The sequence below is a fragment of the Amphibalanus amphitrite genome, unplaced genomic scaffold, assembly GCF_019059575.1.
Source record: "Amphibalanus amphitrite isolate SeventyFive unplaced genomic scaffold, NRLGWU_Aamphi_draft 000283F_arrow, whole genome shotgun sequence".
Taxonomy (NCBI): Eukaryota; Metazoa; Arthropoda; class Thecostraca; order Balanomorpha; family Balanidae; genus Amphibalanus; species Amphibalanus amphitrite.
In genome coordinates, this window is record NW_024881778.1 from 556,238 (window position 1) to 575,379 (window position 19,142).

Here is a 19,142-nt window from a genome sequence, read left to right on the forward strand (position 1 = left end):
TACCCAATTTTAAGGTCCTAGGTCATCGGGTGACCTTCCAGGTCAGGTCAATGACCCAAAAACCGGGAAAATCGGGACCTGTTAGAAAGTCGTAAAGTGTGGCTGCTATGTGGTTTTCCGGGGTGCTGATCCCGAATATCGTATTAGTTTTGATCAGAGATAATGCCTTTAAGCATTTAGACCAGGTCGGGTCAGGTCAGGTCAGGTCAGGTCAACCGGTAGGGGTTGTGACGGGTATTCGTAATACATACGTGTCAACCGCCTCTGACAGCGTAAATATTCAAATGGTTGCTAAATTCAAATTCAGCTCCAAAAACTAGCCTAGAAGCATGTAAAACTCGAAAAAGTGAACCGAGGTCACCCGAGGTCACCAAAGGTCAATGACCTGACCTGACCTTCAGCTGACCTTGAAACCCACCCTAATGTATGGGAGCAACATCAAATCACATGTTTGAACGTTTGAAACCACGAAAAGCTTGCAAACGCGCGGCTAATGCGAGCCGACATACGCCGAATCGCGATTCCGGCCAAACATGGTCTCGGAAAAGAGGTCACAGGTCAAAGGTCATTTGGGTCAGGGTCAAAAATTTTCAGGGTAGGTGTAAAATTGATCAATGCGAGGGTACTGAAAGTTTCGCCGCGATCGGCCGCTTTTTACGCGAGTTATTCGCGAAAAACCTTAGGGGGGGTTGCATCAACCCCCTGTGCCGGCGATGGTTAAAATTGGGTATCATCGGCCACTTCTCGTCACGGGCAACACGCTCTTTTTCGGCGAAGCTCTAGCTCGATTAGGGGCTGAACGGCAAAGGGGTCCAACGGACCCTCCTCCCCCTCTTTACGACAGACGCTGGCAAAACACCAATATGGGCGAGGGTGAAAATACAGCTGCTGTCATAAAAATTCAGCTTGAACCAAAGGTCAGGCTTGCCAAATTTCAGCTCTCGCAGCTATCAACAAAAATAAACTTTTGGAGGCGGCACCCGCCTCCCCCCCCCCCTCCTCTCGGCCACTGCCAGCGAGGTTGCGTATCATACATGTTACAAAGCATCATATCAAGATGACACACCCCAGCAGCCTGAACAAAAACTTTTTACCCACGCTAGTCTATCGGCACCATAGCACATGGTCGAGACTGTCGTCAGCCACGGACGCGCACTCGACCAACCCTCTGAGCCCGTTGACTGCGGGTGACCTTGACATGTCTAGCCTGATCGGCGGTCGGCCGCTGTCGTGCGGTCGTTACACGCGGAGGGGAGAGAGACACAAAGTTCTACGTTATAGCTGACCTCTGACCTTTCCCTGCGCCCTGGTCACCGACCCCGCTCCATGTCGCTGGGCGGTGACATGGCGGTGGAAACCGGTTCTAGCCTCTACACATGCCACCATTCTAACCCTCCCCTCCCCACGCTACTACGCGGCGTGGAGTACGCTCGTGCGTAACTGGGCGGAGCAAGGGGTCACGCGATACAGGGGCGGAACTGGTTGCCCTCCCGCTCGCCGAGCGACCAACGACTAATACCCTGGAGAACCGTACACGAAAATTACGCGCAGCATATTGTTCGTCACGCAGTGCGACATTCGTTCAGACTTCAGTTCCGAATTCCGTCAAATCTACTGTTTGCGGCCCGCCCCCACAGTCTCGCGCGCTTCGAGCCACCCGCGGGGCGTGGACGCGTGGAGGTGACTCGACCGGCGGCCGCCAGGGGCGCCACCGTCGCGTGTGACGTCACCCGGCGCCGCCGCCGCCCCGATGCCGCCGCCGCTGTGCAACACTCCGACGGGGGCCCGCGAGAGCTCTCCGTCCGGCGCGAACTGTCGAAACCGACGCTTGGGGCAAAGCGTCGGCTTCGCGGCGAGCAGTGTGGTGTTGTGTCGGCGATCCGACAGCGATCCACTGCGGTGGTTTGTGTGAGTGTGTGTGTGTGTGTGACGGTGCAGAGTGAGACGGTTGTTGTTTGTGTTTGGGTGCCACGAGTTGGGCGAAAATCTGCCATCGGACTCGATCGTTCGGAGGTGCGGTTGTGAGGGGCGCTCGCTCGGACGACCAGCCTGTGGCGGGCTCAGTGGTGACCCTTGGTGACCTGTGGTGACCCAGTGGTGCTGTGTGGTGCTGTGTGGTGGTGCCGAGACCCGCCCGGGCGCGGCTGACTCTGGACTGCCCCCTCTGGCCCCTCCGAGACTGTCAGTGCTGTGAGCGCTCCGTGTGCCGAGCGCGGCGCTAGTCGCCCGCTCCCCACCCGTGGACACCCTCCCCTCCCCCCCCCCCCCCGCCGCCGCCGGCTCGGGGCGATGGCGCCCCGCCCGGCCGTGGCGCCGGCGCTGCCGGTGACCCCCAGTGACCCGCCGGTGACCCGCCGTGACCCGTGCGCAGGCAACACGCTGGCGCGCGGCCTGCAGGCCATCCACCGTGACGACATCGTGACGGCGTGCATCACCGACTCCGTGATGGTGACGGACGCCATGGAGGCCGCCATGGCCAAGGCCCGGCTCGACCAGTCAGGTGAGGGCCGAGAACCGGGGACGGCGGGTTCGAATCCCGACCGGGGACGGGGGTTAGAATCCCGGGAGCCGTGGGGTGATTTGGGTTTATTTTGGGGTGAGACGCTCTGCGGAACTTGCAGACCCATGAGGAACATGTCCTCGTCGAAGAAGTCAAACCTGCAGCAATGGAATTCCAAGTGACAGTCTCGCTCAAAACATGTAAGAGATATCAGCTAAACGGTCGGCTTTTTCATGACTAGAAGGGTACTGCCGCAAAACCGCGTTATACCCTCCCAAATTATCCCCGCCCACTTCAATGACAACAAAAACAGAACTCCTATTGTCACGTCATAATTATGCACCAGTCCGGAACAGTCCCGGCCTGCGGTCCGGAACAGTCGGGGCCTGCCCCCAGTTGCGCAGTTGAAGCCATTCATGTCGGCGTCAGGCACATTCCTGTGCCCGTCCAGTGCATACGCCCGTGCCGCCGCGGCGTACCCCTTCCAGGAACGGCGCGCTATGTAGTGATGCGGCAGGTAAACCGGCGCCTCTGCGGCAGGCGCGGCGCGGCGCGGCCGTTTGTTTTTGTTGTGCCGAGCAGAGGGGAGGGGATGGGGCGGAGGGGCGGGCGCCGGGCGCCGCACGCCATCAGGAACCTGTCCGGGTCGGACACGAAAAGTGGCGGGCTGGTGGCGGCCCGCCTGTTCGGCTTCCGGCGATAACACAGCCCGCCGTGTTCTGGTTCAGCATTATGCCGAAAATAGACGTGGTCAATGGTCAACCTCCGTAAAGTCGCCGCCCACTTCGTTGGGTTCCGCCATTTCCTTTGAGAATCAACTCATAGCGGCGACGCGGCTATGGAAGGTTAGGACCCTGCCCGGGCGCCACTGAACGTGACCGGAGCAAAGGGAGACGGGGGTCGGAGATAGATAAATCACCCCGCCGACAGACGCGGGGCAGACCCTGACTAGGGGTGGTGCGAAGGGGAGTGTAGGAACGGGCGCGCCGCTGGCAGGAGAGCCGAGAGGCGCGAACGGCAGTCGTCGACTGCGACGGACGGCGAGTGGAGCAGAGAGTGGGCGAGAAGTGAGCTAAGGAATCCGTGCGGAGTGCCAACGGCTACGAGGATTATCCGATCACGCACTCCTTAACGCCGACATGGCCGCCGGCGAGTGGAGCGGAGAGCGAGCGAGAAGGCAGGGAAGCTGTGGGGAGTACCAACGGCTACAAGGATTCTATGGTCAGGCATACTAACGCCGGCACGGCAGGTGAGGCGTATCGAGCACGGCTCGGGGGTACGTACAGCGGAGTGCGGTTCCTTGGCGGCGACACCACGAGGATGGTCGCCCGGCGACTGACGCGGCGCCACCATGAGGATGGTTTCCCCGGCGACTGACGCGCATCTATTCAGAGGCATATTAAGCGCACACGCAATCGTAAAGGAAACCGGGGAGCCTGGTAGGCACGCTTTGAAGGGTCGTGCAACGCGGCACCCCAACCTGCGACGCGATACACACAAAACACCTGGTTCCGGCCACCCTACAACTCATGCACACACATCAGGTCCGCCGCCGACCCCTCGGCTACTCTGCAACTGCAATGCGTCCGACGCCCCGGCAACTCCGCACTGCAAATACATCAGGCCCGCTGCCGACGCCTCGGCTACTCTGCAACTCACGCACATACATACTCATGCACATGCATCAGGTCCGCCGCCGACGCCTCGGCACGCACATACATCAGGTCCGCCGCCGACGCCTCGGCACGCACATGCATCAGGTCCGCCGCCGACGCCTCGGCTACTCTGCAGTAGAGATGTCCTCGGATATAACTTTTCGGTATACCGATACCATACTGATACCAACTCGGTACTTGCTAATTGATTCCTAATGTGTTCGGTATTTTGTTGGTATAATGCACCCTAGGTTGGTACTTGGTTTGGTATCGGTATTCCGACTTTCCGTAGTCGACGTCCTACTCTGCGCCGCACATACATCAGGTCCGCCGCCGACGCCTCGGCACCCACACGCATCAGGTCCGCCGCCGACGCCTCGGCACCCACACGCATCAGGTCCGCCGCCGACGCCTCGGCTACGCTGCTGTAGAGATGTCCTCGGATACAACTTTCGGTATACCGATACCATACTGATACCAACTCGGTACTTGGTATTTGATTCCTAATGTGTTCGGTATTTTGTTGGTATAATGCACCCTAGGTTGGTACTTGGTTTGGTATCGGTATTCCGATTTTCCGTAGTCGACGTCCTACTCGGCACTGCACATACATCAGGTCCGCCGCCGACGCCTCGGCACGCACAGGCATCAGGTCCGCCGCCGACGCCTCGGCTACTCTGCAGTAGAGATGTCCTCGGATATAACTTTTCGGTATACCGATACCATACTGATACCAACTCGGTACTTGCTAATTGATTCCTAATGTGTTCGGTATTTTGTTGGTATAATGCACCCTAGGTTGGTACTTGGTTTGGTATCGGTATTCCGATTTTCCGTAGTCGACGTCCTACTCTGCACCGCACATGCATCAGGTCCGCCGCCGACGCCTCGGCACCCACACGCATCAGGTCCGCCGCCGACGCCTCGGCTACTCTGCTGTAGAGATGTCCTCGGATACAACTTTCGGTATACCGATACCATACTGATACCAACTCGGTACTTGGTATTTGATTCCTAATGTGTTCGGTATTTTGTTGGTATAATGCACCCTAGGTTGGTACTTGGTTTGGTATCGGTATTCCGATTTTCCGTAGTCGACGTCCTACTCTGCACCGCACATACATCAGGTCCGCCGCCGACGCCTCGGCACGCACACGCATCAGGTCCGCCGCCGACGCCTCGGCTACTCTGCAGTAGAGATGTCCTCGGATACAACTTTTCGGTATACCGATACCATACTGATACCAACTCGGTACTTGGTATTTGATTCCTAATGTGTTCGGTATTTTGATGGTATAATGAACCATAGGCTGGTACTTGGTTTGGTATCGGTATTCCGTTTTTCCGTAGTTGACATCAATACACTGCACTGCACATACAACAGGTCCGCCACCGACGCCTCGGCTACTCTGCAACCCACGCACACACATCAGGTTCGCCGACAACGCCCCGGCCACTCCGCAAATCACGCACATACATCAGGTCCGCCGCCGACGCCTCGGCTACTCTGCAACTCATGCACATGCATCAGGTCCGCCGCCGACGCCTCGGCCCCTCTGCTACTCATGCACACACATCAGGCCCGCCGTCGTATAGCCTCAGCCACCCCGTAAAATCTGCACCGGCATGGGTCGAGAATATGGTATGGCAGGCATGGCACGCGCCACACCAACTTAAAAGATGGTATGGCAATGCCATACCAACTTTTCAGGGTAACAGCTACGAAATTTAAGGATTTCAGTTTGATAAGAATAAAACACGATAGTATTGTTTCGAGCAACTGGCGCCATACCAACTTTGAAAACAATTCTCCACCCATGTTCGCACGTACATGAGGTCCGCCGCCGACGCCTCGGCTACTCTGCAACTCACACACATGCATCAGGTCCGCCGCCGACGCCTCGGTTACTCTGCAACGGCACATACATCAGGTCCGCCGCCGACGCTTCGGCTACTCTGCAACTCACGCACACGCATCAGGTCCGCCACTGACGCCTCGGCTACGCTACACCCCTTGCACGTAAGTACCTACATCAGGACCGCCGCCGACGCCTCAGCTACTCTGCAACTCATGCACATACATCGGGCCCGCCGCCGACGCCTGGGCTGCACTGTAACCCCTGCACACATCGGGTCCGCCACCGGCGCCTCGGCTAATCTGCAACCCATGCACACGCATCAGGCCTGCCGCCGACGCCTCGGCTACTCTGCAACTTACAGGCGCCAGGTGCGCCGCCGTCACCTCGGCCCTCTGCAACACGGTAGGCACTTAGCTTACTAAAGCGCATTTTAGTGACATCAGAGCCTGAGTCGATCGCCGGCGACCTGGTCACTCGTGGAGGTGTTCACCGCCGTACCGTACAACACGGAACGCAGACCATTTAGTCACGCCGGCGATTCGATCGGAGTCTGGCAGGCGTAGTTCAGACACGCTATTGTCATCGCATATAACATCTTGCCACGAAACCTGACACGAACCTGCCTGGGAGCCGCTTCAATAGCGAGATAAAGCAGCACTTGTTGACGAGGCAACGTGGCGGGGTTGGTTAGATGGGATAAGGCCCCTTGTCAAAACAGACCACGCATTTCGAGAAGCGCTTCCGAACGCAACCTGATGGACATACGCTGCCGCAGAAACACATCTCAGCCAGTCACCTTGGAGGCTCGGTTTAGCACTCAAGGAGTCTCTTTGTGAAAAGGTCTCAAAGTATTTTCTAAGTGGCCGCCTCCGTATTTCTGCAAATCGGCATACGCATACATCCGGTCCGGCGCCGACGCCTCGACCACTCTGTCTACACTACACACCTGGTCCGCTGCCGACGCCTCGGCTACTCTGTCTACACTACACACCTGGTCCGCTGCCGACGCCTCGGCCACTCTGTCTACACTACACACCTGGTCCGCTGCCGACGCCTCGGCCACTTTGCGCTTAACACATACGCACACACACACACACACACACACACACACACACACACGCACCCCCCCCCACACACACACACATACACACCCGGTCTGCGTCATGCATCGGCTGCTCTGCAACTCGACAGGCATCTAGCTATCGACAGACTATGAACTTCTTTCGTCCAATGTCTGAAATACTGGGCTCAACGGTGGCAGACGAGACCGAACGAACAATCCGCACACACTGAGAAAACAGTTTCTCCTTTTTCGGTCTCAGAGATCAGTTTCGGGCTAATGTCCCCGATTCAAAACAGATCACACATTTTGAGAATATTTTCTGAGCAACGCCATTGATCGCAGAAACAGAGCTCAGTCGGTACCTATTTTCGGTGTCAAGCTTTTAAAAATTAGTCTTACTATGAAACCAGTTTCCAGTCCGAACCCCAGTTTCGGTATCGCTTGAATCCAGTATTCGGGTACATGAGCCCTTAGGAAGCCTTACTGAAACCGTTTTAAAATCAGACACATTTGAGGCTGGTTTTCAGCGCTCAATTGAGTCTTTATATTCAAACTGCTCTCAAAGTGTATTCTGAGTGCAGGAATCGAGCAAGCACAGACAAAATGCATGCAAGATCATGCCCGGACACAACTACACCGACTACGCCGCTGCCTGCCGGCTCCCCACTCTCGAGACTCCGAGTAAGCGTCGCGACACTGCAATCTGCGGCAAGCTGGCAGCCGACACTTTCGCGAACCCTGCCCACCCACGGTAACCCGTGCGAGCAGCTGCCAAATGTGAGTCCCCATATGCGCTGGCAATGCAAAGTTGTCATCCCGCAGGCCAGAACGGAGCGGCAGAAAAGTCATCGGCGCCCGTGCTCACAGGCCTCATGAACAGCACGTGATTCTTAGGTAGGGGTAGGTGCGTTTAAAGTACCCTAACAATGCACCGTTCCTACTTTCCGTGAGGCACTGTGCTTTGCGTGCGGTGCCATCACAGCACCGGAATCTATGCACAACCTTTTCTACCAGTCATTCACGGCCACATGGCCATACAAACCCCATTTATGTATGTGCGGTCGTATGAGCACGTAAACCGGGTCCGCCGCCGACGCCGCGGCTAAGTTGCGCGCAACATAGGTCTACGGGACCGCTGCAGACGACTAGATAATCTGCAGCACGATATCAAAGACGAAACCAGGCCACTGATCCCAGATTCGCGGCATTCCATTTTAGCCAGCACCGATGACGTCGGTTTAGGCGCCGGGAAGCGTGCCGGGCTAAACATCACAACCCCGAGGCCGTGAACACGGGGGTCCAAGACCGACACGAGGACAAAACCATCGGATCGGACCCCCCCCCTCTCACCGCAGTGTGTCCAGGCATGGCTTCACACACACCGGAATATCAGCGAACGACACGGCAGGGCCGCCGGGAACCACAGTCGCCCCTCCCCCCCCCCCCCCCCACCCCCTCCCCCAAGGCCGACCGCGCCGACCGCCAGTCAGAAAAGACAGCCATCGGCGGAGCCAGAGCCGGCCGCCGGCCGCTGTCACAGCCCCGGCACCGCCATGACACCGGGCGAACGCTTGGTGATAGTGGCGCGGGCAACGGGGGCCTAATCAACTCATAGCGGCGACGCGGCTATGGAAGGTTAGGACCCTGCCCGGGCGCCACTGAACGTGACCGGAGCAAAGGGAGACGGGGGTCGGAGATAGATAAATCACCCCGCCGACAGACGCGGGGCAGACCCTGACTAGGGGTGGTGCGAAGGGGAGTGTAGGAACGGGCGCGCCGCTGGCAGGAGAGCCGAGAGGCGCGAACGGCAGTCGTCGACTGCGACGGACGGCGAGTGGAGCAGAGAGTGGGCGAGAAGTTTCCCACCCACCCTCACCTATTTAATAGATGCGACTTCGAGATTCGTCAAACCTGCATATCCTTAATCCCGACCATATACCTCGTCGTTATCACTCCGTCGGTGCGTTTTTTAGGGGCCGTCCTACCCTACAAACGAGCCGACGCGAGTGGTTTCGGCCGCTGACAGCCAACTGAGGCGAACGCTTGGTGATAGTGGCGCGGGCAACGGGGGCCTAAATGAATTTCGGCGCAAGAAGGTCGTCTAGGTACCGGAGTCCAAACTCCAGACAGACCCATCAGACCCGGATTCAGAGGCCTTTTCAAGCAAGGAGTGTAGACTGTAGCCATTCGTGTAACGCGACCGGCTTCTGCCCCAAAATGGGCGTGGCCGTAACTTTTCTACAAGACAGGTCACTGCGGTGACACCATAAGACAGTGCCTGTGACCCTAACTGGGCGTGGCCCTGCCCCTGCCACTGCCCTTGCCGCCGCGCCGGGTCGCTTTGGGGTCACTGCAATATGGCGCCTGTGACCCTCTTTGGGCGTGGCCGTGCCCTTGCCGCCGCGTCGGGTCACTGTGGTCACTGCAACATGGCGGCAGGCGGCCGCTGCAACAGCCATAACGCTGCAGCTATAGTGGGTCGGTCAGTAGCCGTTGTTTGGGTACACTGGTTGCATGACGAGCGGGGTATAATGGGCCGTAAACGGACGGGGCGGAGCGCCGAACGGGTGCTGGGGGCCGACGGGAGGGGCGGGGAGAGGAGGGGGACTCGGACTGGGCGGTGCGAGGGTTTGGGCGTGGCGTATATTCTGGAGGCGAAAACAAGAATTAGACATTTCAGGCTTCTGGCAGTCATTCATTTATGCACGAGCTCGAAACGCTCAGGCTGGAGTATAAGTACACATATCTCATAAGAACGCGACTGTTTTCATTGGTTACGAGTGCCCAGCTGATAAAAGTGCCGCCCTTGAAGAGGACACGTTCATTGAATAGGTCATTGACAGCCGGGCTCCACTCTGCGACTAAGAAAGGGTGGGATCTCTGTGATACTTGCCACTGCCAGTTGTCACTGGAGCCGACTGGGGTGGGTTCTGGCCGATTCCCAGGACCGTCTGACCCCCCTCCCCTCCTTATCCGATATCCCTCCCCGCCCCGCCCCCGCGTGCCTTTCCGGCCCGCCGGCCAAACAACATGACGTCGCTCTGAAGATGCGGAACAGACGGACACTGTTTGAAGCCCCCTGGTAAGGGGAGCGAGAGAGGAGGGGGAAAGGTCAAAGGAGAGCAGGGGACCGGGCACCGAGGTTCCTGGAAGCTCTCTTGGTTAAGAAGGTGGCGCCTCTAAAGGGCTGCTTTGATCATTTGATCAAGCATTAGAGCAGTAATGCCCATGGATAACTGATTTACAGTTGTCCACATTTGATGTCGAAGTAAGCTGCCCGATTATCACCCGAACCACGACAGCCTGGGCTACTTGTGTTGCCAGTAGGCCACTCTGCTCTCCCCTCCTTGTATCCCTCCCCTGCGAGTGCCACCACATTCCGCGCTCCCCTACCCTCCCCTCCCCTCCCCTCCTCGGACTTCGGAGCACATGTCCCCGCCACCTGTCTCCGACCCCTTCCCTCCCCTCCCCTCTGTGCTTGGAATTCCATTCACATGGTCCGACATTGCATCGACAACAACCTACATCCACCGCTTATACCTGTTGTTCCAACTCTGGTGAGCGGTGGTCAGCACATCCCAGAGGGCAGAGCGAAAGGCACCGTTAGATCGACCTCCCGGCTCGCGGCCGAATCATCGGGCCCGGGCCAATCGGCGGAACGAACGGGGACCCTTGGGTTCCCAGCCGTTCGAGCCCGACTCTAGCTTGGGTGTGTTACTGCCGGTATGGGCAAGAGCGGGTTACGTAACACTAGTGACGGCTTCAATGCTTCCTCCAGCCTCAGTGATACGATAACGGATAACTTTTCGGTTTTTGTGATTCGTACATCGACCGTTCCCCCTCCGTCCGTCTTCATCGCAAGAAAGCTCTCCCCTCATGCTCTCCAATCTCACATCCTCTCCCCTCGCCGGCAGCCGGCGCCCCCCCCCCCCCACCCCACCCCCAGTGGAGGCGCCGCGCGCGCGTCGCTTCGTTTCAAGGTCATGGGGGCGGCGGCCCGGCTCTCGGTACAGATGCACTCGGCTCCGCTCCAGGCGGAGCGGCGCGGCGCCCTAGCTCTCTCCGCGTCGCCAGAAAAGTGCGGGCTATTCGTCGGCAGTAGTGGTGTCAATTTCAGAAAGTGTACGTCCAATGTCCGTCCAATGTCCAATACTTACGTCGACTGTCCGTCCAAAAATGTCCAAGCCAGCCATTTGTCCAAAGATGTCCGACATCTACGCAATAGTTTACACTCAACACCGTTATTTAATTTGCTTTTAATGTATCGTTACCAGCTCAAAAGTGTTAATCATATCGAAAGCTGAGCTTTCTAATAGCCAAGCAATGTTAAACACGATTACTTTATAAAAAATGTTGAGGTGTAGCAAGCTATTGTCCAAAGCTGTCCAAAGCCTGCTGTCATTGTCCAACCGAATTCCGAATTGGACATTGGACAAAATCGGAATTCCGAAGATTCAAGTTCCGATTGACACCACTAGTCGGCAGTAGGATGGATATCGTTTCGATTGCGCTTTCCATTACACAATTTGTATGCTCCCGCTTAGTCAATTTGATGGGCGTTGTGAAAAGCGCACTGTCAATGTCATATCATCGACATCCTATCAATAAATTATCGATAACATATTTGACTCAATGTTAAACCTAAAAATGGCAGGAGATTGCTGAGCGAAAATTAGGGGAGGAAATGGGAGCATGAATTACCACAAGGGTTTCTTCTACGCATTCCTACCCCCACCTAAATTTGCCAGCGTAATTTGTCCGTTCTCCCCTGAGGCGAATTGAGCCGTGCAGTATGACCTTGGAATCGCCCGGGGCGAGGCGTTACGCAGGCTCCCCACTGAGCCGGTGTCACTGGGCGCCCCCCCCCCTCCGCTGAGAGGGGGGCGGGGAGCTGCCATTGGTGGGCCCGATCGATGCCGGCTCCGTTACCATGGCGACGTGTTGCTCAGGTTGAAACCGCCGAGAAATGGTGCCGACACACGCGGTGACGCTCTGATTGGGTCTCGGAAGTTTCGGGGAAGGTGCCATCGCGATGGCAGACGCGAGCTGAATGCCACGAATTCATTAAGTTTGGATAACAAACATGGCAAAACTTATATGTCAACTCAAAACTGTCGAAAATTGATGAATGGAACGATTTTTATATCATGAAATAAAGCGTGAATGTTCCATTTGAATTTTGTCCAAAAATCGTCCCCGAATAGTTTATCGATAAAACACGACCAAATTTCAGTCCTTCTCACAGGCCAACCAAAACACATGCTGCTGAACGACATGAATCATGTCGCTGGTGCGGCTGGCGCAGCTGGGGCTGACTTGACGCGACGGACTGGCCCCCTCCAGAGAATCCTGCGCAGTTCCGGTGTCGCGAGGCTTCGCCTTCTGCATCGCAGTAGTGATTCACCTCTGTGCCTTTCCTTCCACTCCTGACCCTGCCTGATCCCTAACTGATCCATCGGTGATCCTTTGTGATTCCGGCCGACTGTCTGGATTCTTGAGTGACCCTGGGCTGTCTGTGCTTACACAGTTTTGTAGTCCTTGCCTGACCTGGCATGTTGATGTCATGGCTCGCGCCTTCCGTTTGTGTATAATTCACGGCTTCCGTCGTCCCGTGCAGTGGTTGCCACATTTATCGCCGCGTTGATACGGACTGCACTACGGGCTGTGAGCGGTGACGAAATGAACTCACCGGCAGCTGCCAATAAACGTCTGCCAGGCTGCCGGGCCGGGCCGGCGCCGGCTGCGCAAAATGCCGATAAGATTTGTCACGTAGGGCGCCATGCGACGCGACACAGAGTAAATAGTTCGGACCGTGTCGCAACGTGTTGCTCAAATCACTGAGCTCGCTTGATTATAAACTGACAAACGAGTTGGCCAATGTATGATGGCACCTCATTTGTAGCCTCGGTTTGGAATAAATTTCCTTGAATATTTTCTTAAACTTTCTGGAGATGAAGATAGCAATGTCTGGACCTTGCAGGCGCTCAGGTTTGCGTAACACCGGATTGAGCAGCTGTGTCAATAGCTCTGATTTGTAAACACGACCGATAAGGATGCTATTGATTTACACACGACAGGTTATGTTTATATGGTCCATCGCAGTCTCCCATGTGCGCGCAGTAGATATTCCCGATAAACGTTTATAACGTGTTCCGCCGTGGCGCCTTTGGGTCGGGACGGGCCGCGTGGCCCGGCGTCCCTGTCGATAGGTAATAGCGCCCTGTCCCTGCGCCGGGTCAGGGGTCACGGGGCTGAGTGCGGCCCCGGGCGGGCCCTCAGGTGTGGGAAGAACGGAGGTAGACCCAGGCGCGCCTGAGGCCCTCCGGTGTGGTCAGAGCTGTGATTGGAGCCACGGTGGGAGCGATAGAGAAACCCGACGCTCTCTTTCGCAGAAATCGGGATGTGGGACATTGGGCCAAGTGTTTTGGTGGAATTAGGTAGAACGGCCTACGTTGAAAATAAGTGATATCCGAAGTCATTTCCTGGATCAACATTTCAGCCAATATCAACCTGCTCTAGAAAGGGATATAATTTATACTTTAACGCGTTTAAGCCGCCATCGCCACCTCCCCCCTCCACCTCCCCCACGCCTACCTCCGCTGTGCGCCCGCCGGACCAGTTTTCCGCCGTGAGAACGCAGCGGCAGCGGCGGCGGCGGCGGCCACGGACGAATGGCGGCCGACGCGGCGGCGGCCACGTGGCCGGGCGTGGCACGGGGCACCACGTGGGCGGGGCACGGTCTGGACGCCACGTGTGGGCCGCGCAGTGACGTGGGCCGTGCCACGCGCTCAGTCGGCAGCGCTCAGTCTCAGCTGTGGCTGGCTGCTGTCGTCTGCGCCCTGGGATGTCGATGACGCCGGCGGCGGAAGTCCCCCCCGGCGGGGCCCGGGCTGATGGTGCCGCGCGCTGACGGCGCCCCGCTGGGGGACGGATGGACGCCCCCCTCCCCCGCCGGGGGACGGATGGTGGTCTGAGATGGAGGGCGGCTCTGTCGTCACACTCGCTCACTCAGCGGGGTGCAGACACCGAACTATTTCAGTGGCATACCACGGGTTTGAACCAGCCTTTATCTACTCGCGATACTTTGAATTAACTTTATTTTGGGAAAATAGTCCTCTTTTTTCCATTTGGTTCTCTTCCCTTGCATTTTCTCCTTCTAAAGTCAAGTTTTTCTCATTTTCTCCGGCTGCCTTTTCCTGCTGCCACCATTCAACAATCAGTACAATAAGTGGGGCGACATGTCATTCTGGCTGTGAATGGGCTGCCATTGTCACAGCTCCTGTTCAATGTTCTCTCGCCCGTTTTTGCCATTCCTGTTTCCGTTCCCTCTGTCTCCCTCTCTCTCTCTCTTCCCCCCTCTCTCTCTCTCTCCTCTCTTCCTTTGCCGTTCGGTCGCGGCACGCTCCGTCCGTGGCGGCAATCGTGCACGGCGGACGCGCCGTTTTTGCCGCCCCGCGCCGAGATGGACGCACGCGCGCAAAAAGCCGCAAATATTCATCATCGGTGCGGCCCGAAAAAGGACGCGTTCCCGTGCCGCGGTAAAAAGCCGTCGGTCAGGGGCGGGGGCGGTAAAAAGGTGACCGTTTGAGGGCGTCAGACAGCGGACCACGACAGGAGGAGGAGGGTGAAGTGCCAGAGAGACGAACGGGGAAGTGGAGGAGAAATATGTGAGAAGAAGAGCCGTAACGTGGTGGTAACAAGGACGAATGGAGGGAATAAATCAAATAGAGCGGTAGGCCGGGCGTGCTGAGTGGTAGGTAACTATTCACCTTAATTGGACCACACGAATCACATGAACCGACGCATCACCCTTTTAAAATCATAGTCGATAGCTTCGGGCACCTGCTTATGAGCGTTTGTAGATGATCATTTGCTTTTTCTATTCCAGTTAGGGTAATTTTTCCGAGCCCTGACCCGAGAGTCCATGTTCACGGTGTCATTTTTATTCTACCCAGCCATCGATGCGCCTCTCGCTTATGTAACGTTGTTTTGAGAAAACCTCCCGTCGCTTTCCCTCATCACCGCTCGATTCTGACACCCTAGGTAGTCGGCTCGGCACTCGACTGTGTGCCTGTCTGTCTGCTGCGGGCGGGGGCGGGGGCGGCTTACGGCGCCGTCCGTCAGTTGACCAGCCTCCTGGCACGGTTTACTGGCCGCTGGATGTGCTGTTTGGCCCCGCAGTGAGCGCTGGAGGCGGGGTGTGGGCACGGGCCGCCGTGACCTGACCAGGCCCCGGGGCCGGCCGTACCGAGAGGCGCTGCTTTGTGGGCCGGGAGGGGTTGGGGTTGTTGTTTGGGCAACAGTTTTATGAGAAGGGAGTGGGCCGGGGTGGAGGTGGTGACAGGAGAGGTCATGCACAGACGTGGGAGGATGAAACATGCAGGGTTTTGAGTGCTTAAAGCTGGAAGCTGAAGCAAGTGGAGAACATTCATGACTACTGGCTAAAAACAAGGCGTTAACCTGCGGTACACGCAGTTTATCCGTATCGTATAATTACACAGGATGCAGGATGTATCACAGGATTGCACAGATACTCCTGGGCGCTGTCTACGACATGTTAGAGCTATGTAATTAACTAGTATGTACGGTGTTCCTAGCAGCTACATCTGTGAGCGCATGTTGACATCAGTGTCAGTCACGTGTCACGGGTCACCGGCGCACGCGGGTCCAGCCATGGCCACGTGCCCGCCTCCAGCCCTCGTCTCACCCTCTGACGCTGCCGTGGCGGCCGATCGGGCCCGTTTCTAATCTCCACGCGGGCCCGAGGAATGCGACGCTCGCTGGCCAAGCTGCTGGACGGGTCATTGACTCCCGCCGCGAGCGACGAGCGCCATTCTCCCTGCGCCGCCCGCCGCCCGCCGCCCGGCGTCTTCGTGGGCTTTCTCTTTTTTCGGGAGTGGGCCCCGTACCGGCGCGGCCGCGGCCATGGATTGGCGAGGGCTCCGGCCCGGGGCGGGCGGAGGATCTAACGGTGCGGGACGGTCGCCGGGCGGACGGTTAGACCGCCAGGTGAGCTGAAATGGATGGCGGCGGGGCGGAGGACCGGCAGACCGGGGGTGACGGGTGCCGGGCTGGGCGGCCGGGGCAGTATATCTCCCTACACTGCTCTCAGAACAGGTGTCTTGTGAGACAGAAGATACACTGCTAAAGGACGCCTGAGATCGTGTTTTCTGAATTGAGATGACCCACGCAGGGATCTGTTATCCTGGGTGGACAGGTAAAGGTAAATGTTAACTGAGACGAACACTGGTGTTGGCGTCTCTCTTGGTTCTTTAGGTTGATTTTGTTGGCGTTTTCTCCCGCCTGCGTGACGCCGAAGCTGACGGTCCAACACAGCCCTGATTGTCGAAGGACACTTCACTTCAAAGGTGGACACTTCACTATTGGTGGCCCAGCCGGGTGGTGTACGGACCGGACCGGTTCAGACGTGAGATGGGGCAGATGTCAGCCCTCCAGGAACCAGTGGGAGGAGCGGTGATTGGACGACATCCTGTGTGTCCCGAGCTCATCACCGGTGAACAAATGTCAGCCAAAGTCCCCCGAAAGGTCAGCGAGCCTTAGCGGGCCGGCTCGGACGAGATCCTCAAATGCCACTAATGAGATTTGGGCCTCGCCAAGGTGACTGTCTGAACGACCATTTTGAACCGTTTGGTTGTGCGGAAGACCCATCGAGTCCAGTCCACTTCCGGGTAATACCTGGCAGTCGGATGGACTGACATCCCTGCGCTGTCATCTGTCAGTAATACCTGCCAGTCGGATGGACCGACATCCCTGCGCTGTCATCTGTCAGTAAAATACCCTTCACCGCCCATGTCCGTCGGGCTCCCGTCACTACCTGCCGTCTTCGGTCATGGCAATTAGACGGAGTGTCAATGCTGGCCAGACCGGCCTCTGCAGTCTGCACCCGCCGCCGCCGCCGCCGTCTCGGGCGGTGACCCGACACAAACAGCCGCCACGCCGCCACGCCGCCACGCCGCCACGCCGCCACGCTGTCGTGCCGACTTCCGTAAACGGCGCTGGCCGCTGAGCAGCTCTGAGCGCTGACTCAGCGCAGCGCTGACCGCTGATAGCCGCCGATATCAGAGGTCAGCGCGCGATCGGTCAGCGAGAGGGAGCGGACCGCACTGAAGACCTTCAAAGTCCTCCGCGAATGGAGACACATGAGGCGCCCTCCGCAAGCCGTCCACAACAGGACGGGGGCGTAGTGGTAAACTGATCACGGATCATGGTCTGCGTCAGAGGGCTTGAAGGACTCTGTTTCGTTTAAATATTTGAAAGATGATGCTGATGGAAATCGAAGATGGTATCTGACCGTGTAATGACACTCAATTTGACTGACTTCCGCATAAGGGCTTTTCTCTAGACTTTGAAGATCCTCAAGTCTTTGAGATTCATGGTGCTTCTATTCACATTAAATTCAATCCATCCTTCAGCTCAACATTCAGGTCTGCCCTGCGCTCACTGCAATGCCCAATGCCCATCTCGTCCCTGAGTGGAGCCTCCCTGCGCGCGCCGGTCCGCGAGCGTCGTCCAGTCGGCGCTGCTGCTCTCCACGGTTCATGGCCTCCTCTCTCACCACGACAAACAAACCCCGCCGGCCGGCAGCCGTGCACCGCGCCGTGCACCGGTCACGTGACCTGCCGCCGGCCGGCAGCCCTGCACCACTCCGTGCACCGTGGCCGGTCACGTGACCTGCCGGGCACCAGACCGAGACATGGGCATATATGGCCTGGCGCGGGATGCACATTGCACACTGGCGCGGCGGTGGACACAGGCTCGTTACTTTGATAAGCCGCCCGGTCGGAAGCCGTCGGCTGAGATTAGACTCCGCCGCGCGGATCAGCTGGTCTCGACGTGGATAAGCGGCCCGGATAAAGTCCGTATCTGGGTGTAATTTGAGCGTGGCTGAGTGTGTGGTCCTGGGATGTCATGGCTCGTTTGGTAGCCTGCAGTTGAGGCTCAATGTCAACAAACGTCGCTCGGTGCCGCTGAGACGGTAACCGAGCCGCTGCGGCGCGTAACGGCTGGGACTGGCGCCTCATGGGGTGCGGGGGCGGGGATTAATTTGTCACATTAGTCGGGTGCGTGGAATGGTGACAAAGTCGGCCGATCCGTCTGTAATGTAGGACCGAATTGGTGGGCTTTAGAGGATCATCCGAGGCACAGTTTCAGACCTGTCAGCGATCTGCAAATGTGAAGCTACTGGAATTAACTTCCGTCTGAGAATTCACATCGACCAAAAAATGGCCGCCTTTCAACATCTCGATACCCACAATTCATTTTTATTGTACCTACAGATTATAGACCATAATTCAAGCATTTGATGCTTGACTAAAATGTTATTGAACAATTCTGAAAGCGACTTGCGAAACTCTCCAATCGCGATATCCAATTGCGATATCTCCAAAATTAGGGAAACTCTCGGATAATTTTCGCTGATCCGTCACCAGCGGAAAGCCGTTTATGTTCGAGGATGAGTTATCTGAACTCTTTCGTCGAACGGTGGCTGTCGGCGATTCGTTAACTGGTGGCAGTCTCATTCCTGGGACGTGTCGCGATGCCGCCGGCGGCTACAAGCTAACAACTCCGGCTGTTTGTCGGTGAAATGCCTGGCGATGTTCCGTGGTGATTTGTCCCCGGATTGATAAACACTGTCTGCCGACAGGAATCATGTGACGATGAGCTGGACTAGCTGTTGCCGGGTGGTACTAAAACAAACTCCTGATTGATGAAACTACTTGCCTGGAATTTGTAGGGCTATATTTGGATATTTGTCCTGAAGGAATCTGACAGGAGCTCGGCCTGAAAATATAATGAACGGGAAATGCCAACTTGTCATAAAGGGCTTGCGAGCTTCGGCTTTTGTCGGTTAACAGCTTCAACTCTTTGACTTCACAGAAGCCATTGAGGCTTATTAAGGTCCATTGCTCCTCATCAAGCCCCGGATGAACGTAGATCAGGGCTGTTGTGGCCTGGTTAATCATGTCCTCAATTCAGCTTGATTGAGTCGCTACTTTGATGTCCAAATTGGGACATCTGAACGTATGATTGTTGCTTTCAACCCG

At 57.0% G+C, this 19,142-nt stretch overlaps 1 protein-coding gene across 1 annotated transcript in view; it reads left to right on the plus strand.

Annotated features, from left to right (window-relative positions):
• Positions 1 to 19,142, plus strand: part of LOC122387345 (ankyrin-2-like) — a 337,978-nt gene that overhangs the window by 174,443 nt on the left and 144,393 nt on the right. The window contains exon 35 of the mRNA XM_043377461.1: positions 2,372 to 2,500. Coding sequence (XP_043233396.1) covers positions 2,372 to 2,500 — 129 coding nt within the window. The remainder of the gene's footprint in view (positions 1 to 2,371; positions 2,501 to 19,142) is intronic.